Source organism: Poecilia latipinna, unplaced genomic scaffold (genome assembly GCF_001443285.1).
Source record: "Poecilia latipinna isolate Pla-1442-1.1 unplaced genomic scaffold, P_latipinna-1.0 Scaffold1620, whole genome shotgun sequence".
NCBI lineage: Eukaryota > Metazoa > Chordata > Actinopteri > Cyprinodontiformes > Poeciliidae > Poecilia > Poecilia latipinna.
The window spans coordinates 7,863-20,516 of NW_015114236.1; the positions used below are offsets into that span (position 1 = coordinate 7,863).

General features: G+C 44.0%; 1 protein-coding gene across 6 annotated transcripts in view; it reads right to left on the reverse strand.

Moving 5' to 3' along the window:
- Positions 1-429: 429 nt before the first annotated feature.
- Positions 430-12,654, reverse strand: part of efnb1 (ephrin-B1) — a 150,668-nt gene continuing 138,443 nt past the window's right edge. For all 6 annotated transcript variants that reach the window (XM_015059323.1, XM_015059321.1, XM_015059326.1 and 3 more), the window contains 2 exons: positions 9,697-9,816; positions 430-3,599 (listed from right to left, as the gene is read on the reverse strand). In XM_015059323.1, the coding sequence (XP_014914809.1) occupies positions 3,205-3,599; positions 9,697-9,816 (515 nt within the window). In that variant the 3' untranslated portion in view covers positions 430-3,204. The remainder of the gene's footprint in view (positions 3,600-9,696; positions 9,817-12,654) is intronic.

Below are 12,654 nucleotides of genomic sequence, written 5' to 3' on the forward strand. Positions count from 1 at the left end.
AAAAAAAAAGGGACCCCCCACCCCCCCAACAAAAAAAAAAAAAAAAAAAAAAAAAAAAAAAAAAAAAAAAATCACCGGCAGCTGCTGAGGTTGTTAACTTAAGAGGTTAACGACACGCAAGAGCCACCAGAGTCCTCCCCGAGTCTTCAAGCCGGGGTCGACTTTTAACTCTGCAGCGCCTGTCCGAGGGTGATGTCAGCGCTGGTTGATGACGGGCTGGACTCTGTCGCTGAGTAAACTTTACGCACCCTAACCCTGACAGGAAAAAAAACCTGGACCCGTCTGTCTGGATGTGTTTGCGTTGGCGTGTGGGCGCAAACAACAGCTTTTCGTCATGTATGGTCCTCCCTATTTCCTTTTTGATATGGCAAGACATGAGTGCCCGGTATTGACAAAACCACAACACATTACCAAGGATTTTTGGTCTGGTTTCTAGTGCAAATGTCTTAGTGCGCCTGAAATAGGACAAAAACAGACTCGCAAGCATCATTTAAGAAAGATGTACGGGCCTGTTTTACGTCAATAATTCCTTAATATTTATGAAAAAATACTAGTTATAAGCGAAATAATCAGCCAGTGAAGCTAGTAATTCTTCATCAATGATAAGAAGTTATGTATTAACTTAAATTAAGCCCATAATGTTCGCTGAAAAGCTATTTGTGATTTAGTCTTATTTCAAACATACCAAGACATTTGCCCTGGAAACTAGACCAAAAATGGTAAGATTTTATGTTTTTTCGGTACATGAAAATTGCTGCTTAAAAAGTCAGGATGATTAAAAGTTGTCAGGGAAGCCACTTTTTAAGTCATGCCTGATGATGAGCAACTAAAAAAGTGGTGTTCCCAAGACACAGGGGTATTTTTTTTCCCCGTGTTCATGTGGCATGAAAGTTTTGATGACTTGATCAAACTGTACGTGCTGAGAAGGAGGCGTTCAAAACGTTGTGACTTGCTGGTGTAAAATATGGCCTTCTGTTCGGGGGAGGAGTTTGCCTTCTTTACAGCGTGCTTCGTTTTTTACTTCATTCGTCCGTCTCATGCAGATGCACAACGACTGTTTATGAAAAGGCAAAAAAAAAAAAAAAATTATGTTCTATGATCTGATAGAACGTTTTTCTTGGCTTTTCTTAAACAGGCAATGAAATCAATGAGGAGGGAGGTGGTCAAAATATGACTTGCTGGTGTAAAATACAAAGTTTTCACAGAGATTTTCCTAACTGACTAAACTTCACATCTTTGCCGATATTTGGCACTAGTGGCTTGCCGTATCTCAGACATCATTAGCCTTGACTGCAGTGCTGTATGCTTCATTAGAGGAGGTGCTCAGTCCCAAAAAAGAAGGGTGTCTGTCACAGCAGCAGATGAAACTTGCACACATCCAGAGTGGAAACTGCAAATATAAGCACAAATAAGCACCTATGTGTACACACACAAAAACCTCCCGCCTTCCCCACCATCTACCTCCCCACCACTCCACACACGTGCAGCTGCAGTAAATTCCCGCCTTGATGCTGTCGCCCTGGGCTGTGTGATAGCTGGGCCGCAGTGTCCTCGCTGAATATTCCACACAGCATTTTTATTCACAGCACAGCTGGTGAGAGAGGCCGGAGAAAACGAAAGCGCCTCGGCCAGCCCTGCCTCACCCGTTCCCACCTCTGTTATCCTCTCAGGTTAAAGCCAAGTCACGGGAATAATTTCTCTCCCCCTCGCCCGTCCCTCCCCCAATCGGTTGGTGAGAGTGGGCACAAAGATGGCACGTACATTAGTCACAAGCTGACTCATCTACAGATGGCGGCCAGTTGGAAAGTGATGATACTGTATTCCGGCTCTCCATCCAAACCTATATATGGGGCATCGTACCTCTGTAGGCCAGCCAATCAGGGAGAGCCATCTGACCGACGCCCCTCAAACTAAATTTTTTTTAGATGCTTCAGGAGATAAAGCGAACAAATAGCAACCTGCCTGTCTGTCTGAAAGCCGATCCGACGGCAAGATCTCCGATCGGTGCCAACTGGAGCACTCAGGAGTGTTTGTTAGATCTTGTCTGTCTGTCAGTTGGCGCATCACCCTCTATTTTTTATTTGTCATGCTTAGGATACGGTATCTCAACATCAAATCCAATAAAGTCTCCCCACTTCTTAGAGAAACCGGTCTGGACATGTCCAACCGCACTCAACGAGGACACACCCTGAAATACACACACACACACATGCCAGAGCAACGCTGGAACTCATTTCAACCAAGCAGGAGGGGAGGAATTTCACATGCGCAACACACACACACACACACGCACGCGCGTGCGCATACATACACACCTCGACAGCCAGGAGTCCAGGTTAAAGTCCGTCTTAACAGATTAAAAGCGGCGAGATGGCGTGGGCGGTGAGGGGATGGGAGTCGTTATGACGATGGGTTTAGCTCTATACATTGTGCACTGGTAGGAAAAGTCTAACAAAATACAACTGCTTTGTGAACTTAATCAGGGTTCGAGGAAATCTCCTCCATCAAAAATAGTAAGTAAGGCAAACATCAGAGGTGCGTAAGGGAGAGGAGCACGTTTTTCCACACACTGTGTAAAGATACCTGAGCTATCTGGAGAGATTCCCTGGCCCAGCAACGGCGGGATGGTGGGGAGGCAGGGCCCCCCCACACGAAACGCGCACAGTGGCGCACACGTACACACACAATGATGTTTTTTTTTTTTCCTTTCTTACTTGCTCACCAGCGGCGCCCCCACCCTGCCTGCCTGCTTCCCGGCCGGCTGTGTGCTGGGATGGTGTGTTTAATTGGGTGTAGCACAGGCTGTACTTCGGGGAGCCGAGATAAGTTATATCCTGTCCGTTAGCAGGGACAGGGAAGCTAGAGGTCCATCTGTTGGTCCAGTCCAGACTTTCCGGGAGTGGTTGGGGTCGGAGGGGAGACGCATACGGGTGGGGAGGTGAGGGAGGTGAGGGAGGAGAGGGACGACGGTCAGGGTCTCTCATCAGTCAGCTCCCAACCCCCGCTGGTGACTGCTCAGTACGTGTTTCTCCAGATTTGTGCAGCAGGTGGTACAAATAACAAGGAGGGGGGCGAGGGGTGGCTTCAAGTCCCCACATCCCCACCCCCCCCTCAGAAAAAAATTCAAAGGAAATCGTTCTTCCCAAGAACGTAAATCAAGCGCTCCTCTCTCCTGGCCGTCGCTGCTGGCTCCCCCGGAGCGCGTCAGACCTTGTAGTAGATGTTGGCAGGGCTCTGCGGCGGCATCTCCTGGACGATGTAGACCGGGTGACCGTAGTCCCCGCTCACCTTCTCGTAGTGGGGGCAGTAGTTGTTCTCTGTCCGCAGGGGGATGATGATGTCGCTGGGCTCGGTGCCGGCCGTGCCGCCGGGCAGCTTGGGGTTGGACAGCGTGCTGAGTGACAGCGCCGACGGGCGGGCCTGCGAGTGCGCGTTTTTCCTGGAGCGCTTGCGCATCTTGATGAGGAGGATGACGAGGAGCAGGATGAGCACGAGGAAGATGATGCATCCAATGGCGATGGAGGAGAAGACGGCCACCTTGGAGCTCAAGAAGCCGTCGGTGCTGGAGGAGGACCCGGGGTCATCTTGGATCTTGGGGCCTGCAGAGAGAGAGAGAGAGAGAGAGAGAGAGAGAGAGAGAGGGCTTAAGGAGAGGAACGTCACCAAAAGGCGGAGATAATTTATTCCTTTTCTGAGCTGCACAGAGGAAAGATTTTTGACAAATGGCAAACTATCATTCAGTTGTTTCCTGATGTACATCTCTACTTATTCCATGATTTGGACTTTACAGATTTATGTGAAAAACGTTTAAAGAATTTGATTAAATGAAAAAAATCTATTTCACCACATGTTTGGGAAAAGAACACATAACCAGGGCAGCAAGTAACAAGTAATTTAGTTACTTATCAATCTATCAATTCTTCTGACGATTAATCAATTAGTAAATTAGTTGACGATTATTTCAATAATGGATTCATTGTGATTAATCGTCTCAGCGGTACAGATAACCCACTAAGTTTTCTGCATTTTGTCACTTTACAGTTACAAACTTTAGTATGTTTTATTATAGAGGTTTTATACTAATAATTATTTTAGTTACTGATTAATCTATCGATTATTATGATAATTAACTAGATAAAAAATAAGCGCATCCTGTTGATTTTTCCTTTTACCCTTTTATACAATGTTAGAAATATATTTGTTGACTATTTTTGGATTAACCAGTTAATAATTGGATAGCAAAAGGTGCCTAAAAGGATATTTTGTTTTTACAGCATTTGAACTGGGTGAAGATAAAACCATGTCACATATTTAACAAAGGTCTTGTTTTTGTTTTAAATGCACAAATTATATATATTTTTTGTACAGTTTTGGCTTATTTATGACTCAGAATATGTTGTTCTTTCAGTAGTTGACCTTTTTTATTGAGTCTGTATATTCTGCTTACGATTACGAGACTAGTGGACAATTATTTCAATAATTGATTCATAACGATTATTCTGATTAATCGTGTCAGTCCTAAATTCAATCCTGTTATGTTTCCTGCATTTTGTCGCATTAAGCATACAAGCTTTATCTTATTTTATAAAGATTTTATATGCTATGCTAACACAAGTCATTGAGTGGGAAGGTGAATAGAAACGGACCAAAGTAGATTCTGTTTAGGGTGAATATCTTCCAGCTCTGTAGATATAAAGACAAAAAAATTCTCCAGTTCTTTTTTTTTTTTGTAGCTCCAGCTCAGCCAGACAGGATGGAGAGCATCTGTTGCCACAGATCCTTAAATGGATTCAGGTCTGGATTTTGACTGGGTCACTCAAGCACATGGGTATGCTTTGATCTAAACCATTCCAATTTGCGGCGTCAAACAGTATTTACTGCCTGTATGTCTGACCAGCCTCATTATTCGAGCTGAAGACGAGCATCCCAACATGACGCTGCCACCACCATGTTTTGCAAACACTGTACTTCATATAAAACTCATAGTTAGCCGAGTTGTATTCATATTTTGGGATTGTTTTTCAAGAATATAGACAATATTCAAGTATGGGAACAACTATTAAGGTATATTAAATTTCATTCATCATCTTCTGCACCCTACTTTAGTTTTTTGCAAGCTGTACAAAAAAAACATCTAATTGCTTTTTTCCACGGAGGCCAGATTTGTCAAGTGCAAGACTAATTGTTGCATCAGCAGATTTTTCCACCTGAGTGGTGCATCTTTCCAGCTCCTCCGGCGTTACCTTTGACCTCTTGGCTGCTTCTCTGATCAACTCGTCAGTTTAGGTGGGCAATGGTGTCTTTGTAGGTTTGTCAAAATGCTTAAAATCTCAGGATATTGTTGTATAATCTATCCATTCCATATCCCTTTACAATTATGCAGAACTCTGGTTTTGATCTAGAAGCCTGTGGTCGTAATGTGGAAAAACGTGAAAATGCATCAAGGGGATGTGAAGACTTTTTACGGCGACACTGAGGAGTAGCCGTAAAAAGAGCAGCGCACATAAAAGCTATCTGTTCTTTGTTTCCTTAATGTTGCATTTTAGCGGAAATATATGGAGCGACTGAAGAAAGAGGTCGCATCACCCTTTGCTCGTTTAATTTGAATATAAAGGAGGGTTGTTTTCTAACGTAACCAGAGAACTCTGATTGTTCGTTAGAGGAGACAATGGCTCTCTCCCCCCACCCGTTCCTCATACTCCTTTATGAGTAACTTTCAAGAAGTCCCTTAGAGACAGCCTCGCATTCACGCTCCGTCTGTCCTGACATGTGCAGACCATACTAAATCAACTCTGAGTGCATCCCACTTTCTTGTTTGCTCAACATGACTAACGGCCCCCTTGATGTAATCTAATTGAATAAGCTCAATCAAAGCAGCCCCGCCGCACACACACCCCATTCCCTCGCCAATGAAATCCGAAGTCGACACTCAGCACCGCAAAGATTCCCCCTCTGATCTTGTTTCCCCTTTTCCTTTTTATTTCGGGGGAGCGATGCGAGCGAGGGGCAAGTTGTTCGACATGTTTTGCGTGTCAGAGGCCAGGCGAGCAATGGAAAAACCAAATGTGGAGGGCACATCTGAACATCTGATTTTATTTTATCCTTTTGTTCGGGGGGCGGAGGGTGTGGGGGGTTCAGGATGGGATGGGAAAGGAACGGCTGGCTCCGCCGGTGACTGAAATCCGAGAGGAACCAAATCTGTTTTCCATGTATGCGTGCAGCTGCTGCCAAAGACCAGCGCTCACCCCCCGCACCAACCCCTCGCCTCAGCCATCACTCTTTTACTGTCCGTGACCCCTCCTCACCCTTGACACCCCCGCCGCCCCCCTCTTACCTCCACAGGCACACAAAAGTCTCATACCTCAGGAGCCTGCCAGCCCCGTTAATGACTGTGTCTCCGCACTCTGCCGGCCCCCGTTTGCACTTAACCATTTATTGATAAGGGGATAACCGCGCCTTGAGCCTCTATCGCAGCCGAACACCGTGATTGAAGGCTACCAATTCTGCTCTTATCGGGAGAAATCGGAGGCTGAGGGAACTTCGTACATTCTGAGTGAGCCGGGGAGAGAGGCTGTCAAGAAATTTCATTCCTGAAATATCAGCCCCCTCCACCCCGCCGCCACTCGTCCTTCATTCCACCCTCACTTGACATAATAACTGATCCAACAGTGGCAGGCAGGTGAAAAGCCCCAAGAATACAGGGAAAAGTGACATAGGGACATCTTTTTTTAGAGCAGCTAATGTCAAATAAGCAACTATTAAGAAAAGCGCCGCTTATCACATCAGGACAGGCGGAACAGTGTGAACAGTTTGTGGTGGACAAAGTTGTGGAGCAAGTCAAAAAAGTTCCCTGCAAAGCAGCCGCTCTTTGGGGAAAAGAAGAAGGAGGAGAAGTGGCTCCTGTGGAGGGAGGCAGTGGTGACAAAGAAGCAGATAAGAAATAAGAAACAGAGGCAGCTCAGATGAGATAAGCTCATCTTCATTTTGGGCCATACCAAGACAACAAGTGTTCTCAGACGGCCAGAGGTGCCTGGATGTGTAACGTAATTAAAAAACTATTAAAATATAAATAAATATCAGTGCCTGCATTCAATAAGTATGTCTTAGAAGAGTCTCCTCCACTCCGCTCCTTCAGACTAGCCACCAGCAATTAGCAAACACCTGATGGAACTACGAATCTGCTGAGCTTATTGTACGAGCTACTTCTCAGTGAGATTCTGGTAAAACTTTGTTAAAGAGTTAACAGAGGAGCCATGTTGTGATGACTTTCTGAAGTTTCAGAAAGAGCAGGAGTTTTTAAAGAGACACAGACCCGATTTCTAGGCTTATATTAGGGAGTAAAATTTCATGGACTATAAGTTGATATCAAGTAAGGCTGAGTATGAAATACTGCCACCTGCAGGTGGGAGTTAGCACTTAAAGCCAATGTTTTTACCCTTTATACAGAAAATTAGAAATAACCTCACAATTAAACATTAGCTCAAAAAAATGTGGAGATCTGTTGATTTTGCGGGGATTTCTGCGATCGCAAAAAAAGTGGAGTGACCAGTTGATATAATTTGGGAATAAACAGATTACAACTGCTTTGATTAGACTGATTTAAGTGCATCTCTAATGAGATTTAAGGCAGGTAATGTAATAAAAAGGTCTGTCGTCAAGTCTCCCAGCATGCAGCACACTCCCTGTGTGACTCAGGGCGAGCTGTATTTGTTTAGGGTGTGGTTTTATGTCTTTTCATCACAACCTGCATTTTGGAGAGTTTCACTCTATCCTGTCAGCAACTCTGGTTTTGCAAACACTCCAGCATGCTGAGTTAAGAGTCGCCTGAAGCGTGTCAGAGCCATATGAGGAATAGCATACTTTGAAAGGCTAAACTATTATTTTTAATTTTCTCCCTGGAGACCGAATGTGATGAATTACTAGCGCAGCCTCGAGGATGTAGGTGTTCTGTTTGAAAAAGTTTTTTTTTTTCTTTTTACATTTGCTCTCGAAGCTGAATGACATCATGTATTTATAACACAAGTGAACAGAAGAAGGGGAAACATTTAAAAAATGAGAGCAGCAGCCGAGATATCCATGGTAACAGTTGGGAGGACCTGCCGGGATCCGACGCTCAGGTGGAAGAATCTGTTGCCACAGCAACTGGGTATGCACTTCATAAATCCGGCCTGCGTAGAGGAGTGGCTAAATGAAGGCTAAAGTATTCAGCGTGTGATTTGCAACAACATGTGAACGAGTAGAATAAAGGGTGGTGGCAGCATTATGATGCGGGGGCATGTTAGCTGGGAAAAGGAAGCAACTCATGGGAAGCAGACATGTTTAAAGCTGCAAAAGGAAACCATGTCAAACTGGGTCAGAACAACAAACCCTGAAAAAAAACCAGCTTGTGCTGGAAACAATGTAAATCTAGTAGCAGACAGTATTTAGCCCTCTGGAGCCATATTAAGCCAAATTAAGTCTGGTCTTAGTTAAATCTTGTTGCATTTCTGACTCACCACTAATGAAGTCACAGAGCAATGCATTATGGGCTCTTATGGCTTTAAGGAGGCTCTTCTAACCCTTGGTTGAAATATTTATCAAAGGATGGAAGTGAATTAAAGTTTCATTTTGAAATGCACAAAACACCGACTGCCTTTTGTTGCTTGGAAGAAAACCGTGAATAGGATGTTCATCGCTAGCGACGGCGAAATGTTTTCAACTCGTCTTACGTCTCCAACTCAAAATTAGATCTGATTAAGGCTGAGACGATTAATCCGATTAATCGTCAATCAATTTAGCAACCGTTTAGTCATTCGCTGGAGTATACAGACTCAAAAATATATATTTTCTGAAAGACGAACACCCTCAGAGCAGCAATGGATACAAAAAATACAGATAATTTACATTTAAGATGAAGAAAAACACCATTGTATGTAAATGTGTTGTAACCAGAGCTTCTCAAGTGGCATAGTTTTAGCTTAACCTGGATTATATTCGGTAATTGTTGGATTAAGCGCCTTTTGCTTCACTGTACGGCTGTTAAGTCGAGACAAAAGGATTGAGCTTTTCACATGTTGACGTTGACAAGTCTTTGTTTAGCCGCAGATGCATCTTTTGCCACAAAGAATCACGTGTACATGAATGCTATGTTATTGCATTTTGGGCAACAAAATGCTTATTTTCTTATTTAAAATAATTGAGTTATTTGCATTTTTTTATGTATTTTGAATATTGTATAAAAAGGCTAAAGTGGTTAAGTGGAAAAGGTGCGAAATGTTCACATTTTGATTAATCATCAGAATAATTGATAGAATAACTGACAGTCTACAGTCACATTTACAATAATCAGTAGTTTCAGTTCAGATCTGGGGGGCAGAAGTTGGGTGACCAATACTGTGATACCGGATCAGTCGATTCCTGCGGTGAAACATGGTAGTGGCAGCATCATGTTGTGGGGACTGACGGGAGGACCGTCCCCAAAGACTTGATACAGGCAGAGCAACAATTATATGGTTCAGATTAACACATCCTCATGTGTTAGTAAGGCCTAGTCAAAGTCCAGCACCAAATCCAGCCAAGAATCCTTGAAAATGCGTCGCCGTGGATGCTCTTCATCCAATCTGACCGAGCTGGAGTTACTCAGCTCAGAAAAATGGGCAAATCCTTCAGTTCCTCGACAGTGAGGGCTAACGGCTGGGGTTGTGTGAATGCGCTCACCAGGGATTCCTGGCATCACAGGCCCAGTCTTACTCGGGTCGGGCGGACCGGAACTGCTGGTCTCCGGTATTGAGTTGTCCTCCTGGGTTTCCGGCGCCTCCGGGATCGCTGCGTCTGGGTCTGTGGGAAAACAGAGAAGAAAAGGAAAAAAAAGAGAGAGAGAGAGAGAGAGCAGACAAAAAAAGTCAGCCTTGGAAAGCCGCATGCGATGAATTACAATGACTTGTTCCTCTGCTACAGCAAAGGATTATGCTTATTATCTTTTGATATATCTTTTATACACAGAGACGGTTATCTTCGCCTGTGTCGAAACTGTGTCAGAAGGGAAGATGAAAGCAGAAAAAAAAAACAGAGGAAGGAGTTGGTGGGTTGGTGGGGGGGAATTTGCGAACGGCTGTGAAACACGCCGATATCCCTGTCCTGTCGTAAAAAAAAAAAAAAAAATGAGCTCACATCTACATCAGCAGCTCCTTCAGCAAACACTCAGACAGGCATTTCCAACACCGACACACTCGTGAGAGCCTCCCACACACACACATGCACACACACACACACACACACACACACACAGACACACACACACACACACACACACACCTTCAATATACTTACAATACACTCAGGCCTGGCAGAATGGGGGTAAAGTAGTTATATATTAACTTTTTATTGTTTTACATTATTCATCACGTTAAAAGGCCATAATATGCCTTATTTATTGCCCTGGCTTTAACTCTGCTAGAAGAGGCACACTTCGCAGGGGGCGGAGGGGGGTAGTGGGGTTATAAGAGGACCGGAAAAAAGGACGTCGTGGTAGATGAGGAGAGGAGAAGAAGGAGAAGAGGAGGGGGAGGGGGGCGTTGTAGCTCTGAGGGGAGCGCAGAGGAAACAGACAGTTTATCTGACTGTCTGTTGTGATTTCAGCACACACACTTTGAAGGCTTGGCTGCAGTAAACAGCGGAGGGTCTTCCAGCGGGTTTTTTTTTTTTTAACAAGGGGCAGAAGACAGTCAGACACTATTAAAAGATGGATTCCACAGGAGTCCATCAGATATTTCAGCCACGCTGCAGACCTTATCTGCATCTGCCCCAAGGCCCGCTCAAAGGGTCTGTGAGGAGAGAGAGAGAGAGGAGGGGGCAGAAAAAGGGGGCTCGTGGGGAGGCAATTTGTATTCGAGTCCCCCGTGGGAAGTGTGTGTGGCCAAGCACAGGCGGATGATAGGAAGGGGGCCAGTCATTCTGGCAGGAAATTTTCTATTTCCAAGCAATTATGACTAAATCCTGAGCCGAAATGAGAAATGATTTGGGTGTGGAAGGAAAAAAAAAAAAAAAAAAAAAAGAAGAAGGAATTGGACTATGGTGTCTTTCTTCTTCTTCTTTTTTTTATGTTGTTGTACGGGACGGTGGAGGCCCCTCTGCAGCTCCATCTTCTCCATGTCCCGACCGCAGCCTCGGCTCGGCGCTGATTGCAGCAGCGCCGAACTTAGCCGTGAGCTGTTGTGCCTTGTCAATAATTGATGAGAGAAAGACAGGAGTGAGAAGTGGGAACATTCACGCATGACAGAGGGGCGGAGGGGCGGAGGCGGTGGGGTGTGGAGGCTATGCGTGCGGACAACACTGATCTGACTCACTACGAAGCGCGCACACGCCGGGACGCTGAGCATGTGCATGCCGTGGCCTAATGTTCTGACCCTTTTTTTTTTTCCCTTTCTTTTTCCTGTGTGTGCTGTTTGACATTTTCCTTAGCTAGGCAGACAAGCAACTAACTCAGAAGTGCCAAGCTACCAGAAGGAGGGGAGAGGCTGAGGGGAGGAGGGGAGACGATGATGATGGAGTGACAGAGCGGAGAGACAGGGATGTCGGGAGACGTAGATGGAGGGAAAAACACGAGGAGGGAGAGATGCATGCGTGGCAGTGAGTCAACATATTTCTAATGAGCAAGGTGACATGGGAGAGAGACTGCTGAACAGCAGTGGATTTATAAATGATGAGCTTCCCATTCAGGCACTTTCTCTTCCTTTTTAGTGCTTTTTATTTTCTTTTTTTGCAGAAAAGAAAAACAGCAAAAAAAAAAGACAAAGACATTTAAATAAGTGACATAAAGAGCATGATTTTTACCATTTAATGCGATACACCAACGCATATTAGTGCGTAACGGTGAAATGGAACTAAGGCTAATGTATGGTTATCAATTGTTTACAATAAAATCTTTGAAGTGCAGTGTGCAGACGTTATTCTGACCCCCTCATCTGCTACAAAAAATACCATCACATTTCAGCTTTCAAGTTGTTGTTTTTTTAAGGGTTTTCTAGGAACTGGTCACCGTTACTCAATGGTGACTGGACAGGAACTACACAGCAAAAACATAAAATCTTAAAGTATTTTTACACAGATTCTAGAGTAAATATGTCAGAACTTTTTGTAAGACAAAGCTAGTCTACAATTCATTTTTCAGCAAGATATTGGATGGTGCTTTAAGTCAATAATCCCTTCAAAATGGTGAAAAAGTTTCAGTTCACCTGGCAGATTATTTCACTCATAAAGTGGGGAAAATATCTTATTATAAGTGAAAAAAAATCTGTAACATGACCTAAAATCAGCTCTTATATCTTGCTGAAAAGTTACTTGTAAGTTTGTTTTCTTTCATTTCAAGAGTACTAAAGTATTTGCGCTGGAAACTAGACCAAGCCTACTTGGTAAGATTTTGTGTTTTTGCAGTGTATGACCCAAAACCAGGAATAGGACCCAGGAGAACCAGATTGAGGACTTTTTCCTCTACAAACTGAGCCACCCAACACTATTCTTCCAGTTTCTTCTTTTTCTTTTTTTTTTTTTTTGTAAGTTTTGAACAATCTGCATTCCTCTCACAATTATGCATTACTTTTAGTACCCCCCCCCCCCCCCTCCAAAAACCAAAAAACAAAAAATTTTTTTTTTTCAAAAGGTCAAAAAAAAAAAAAA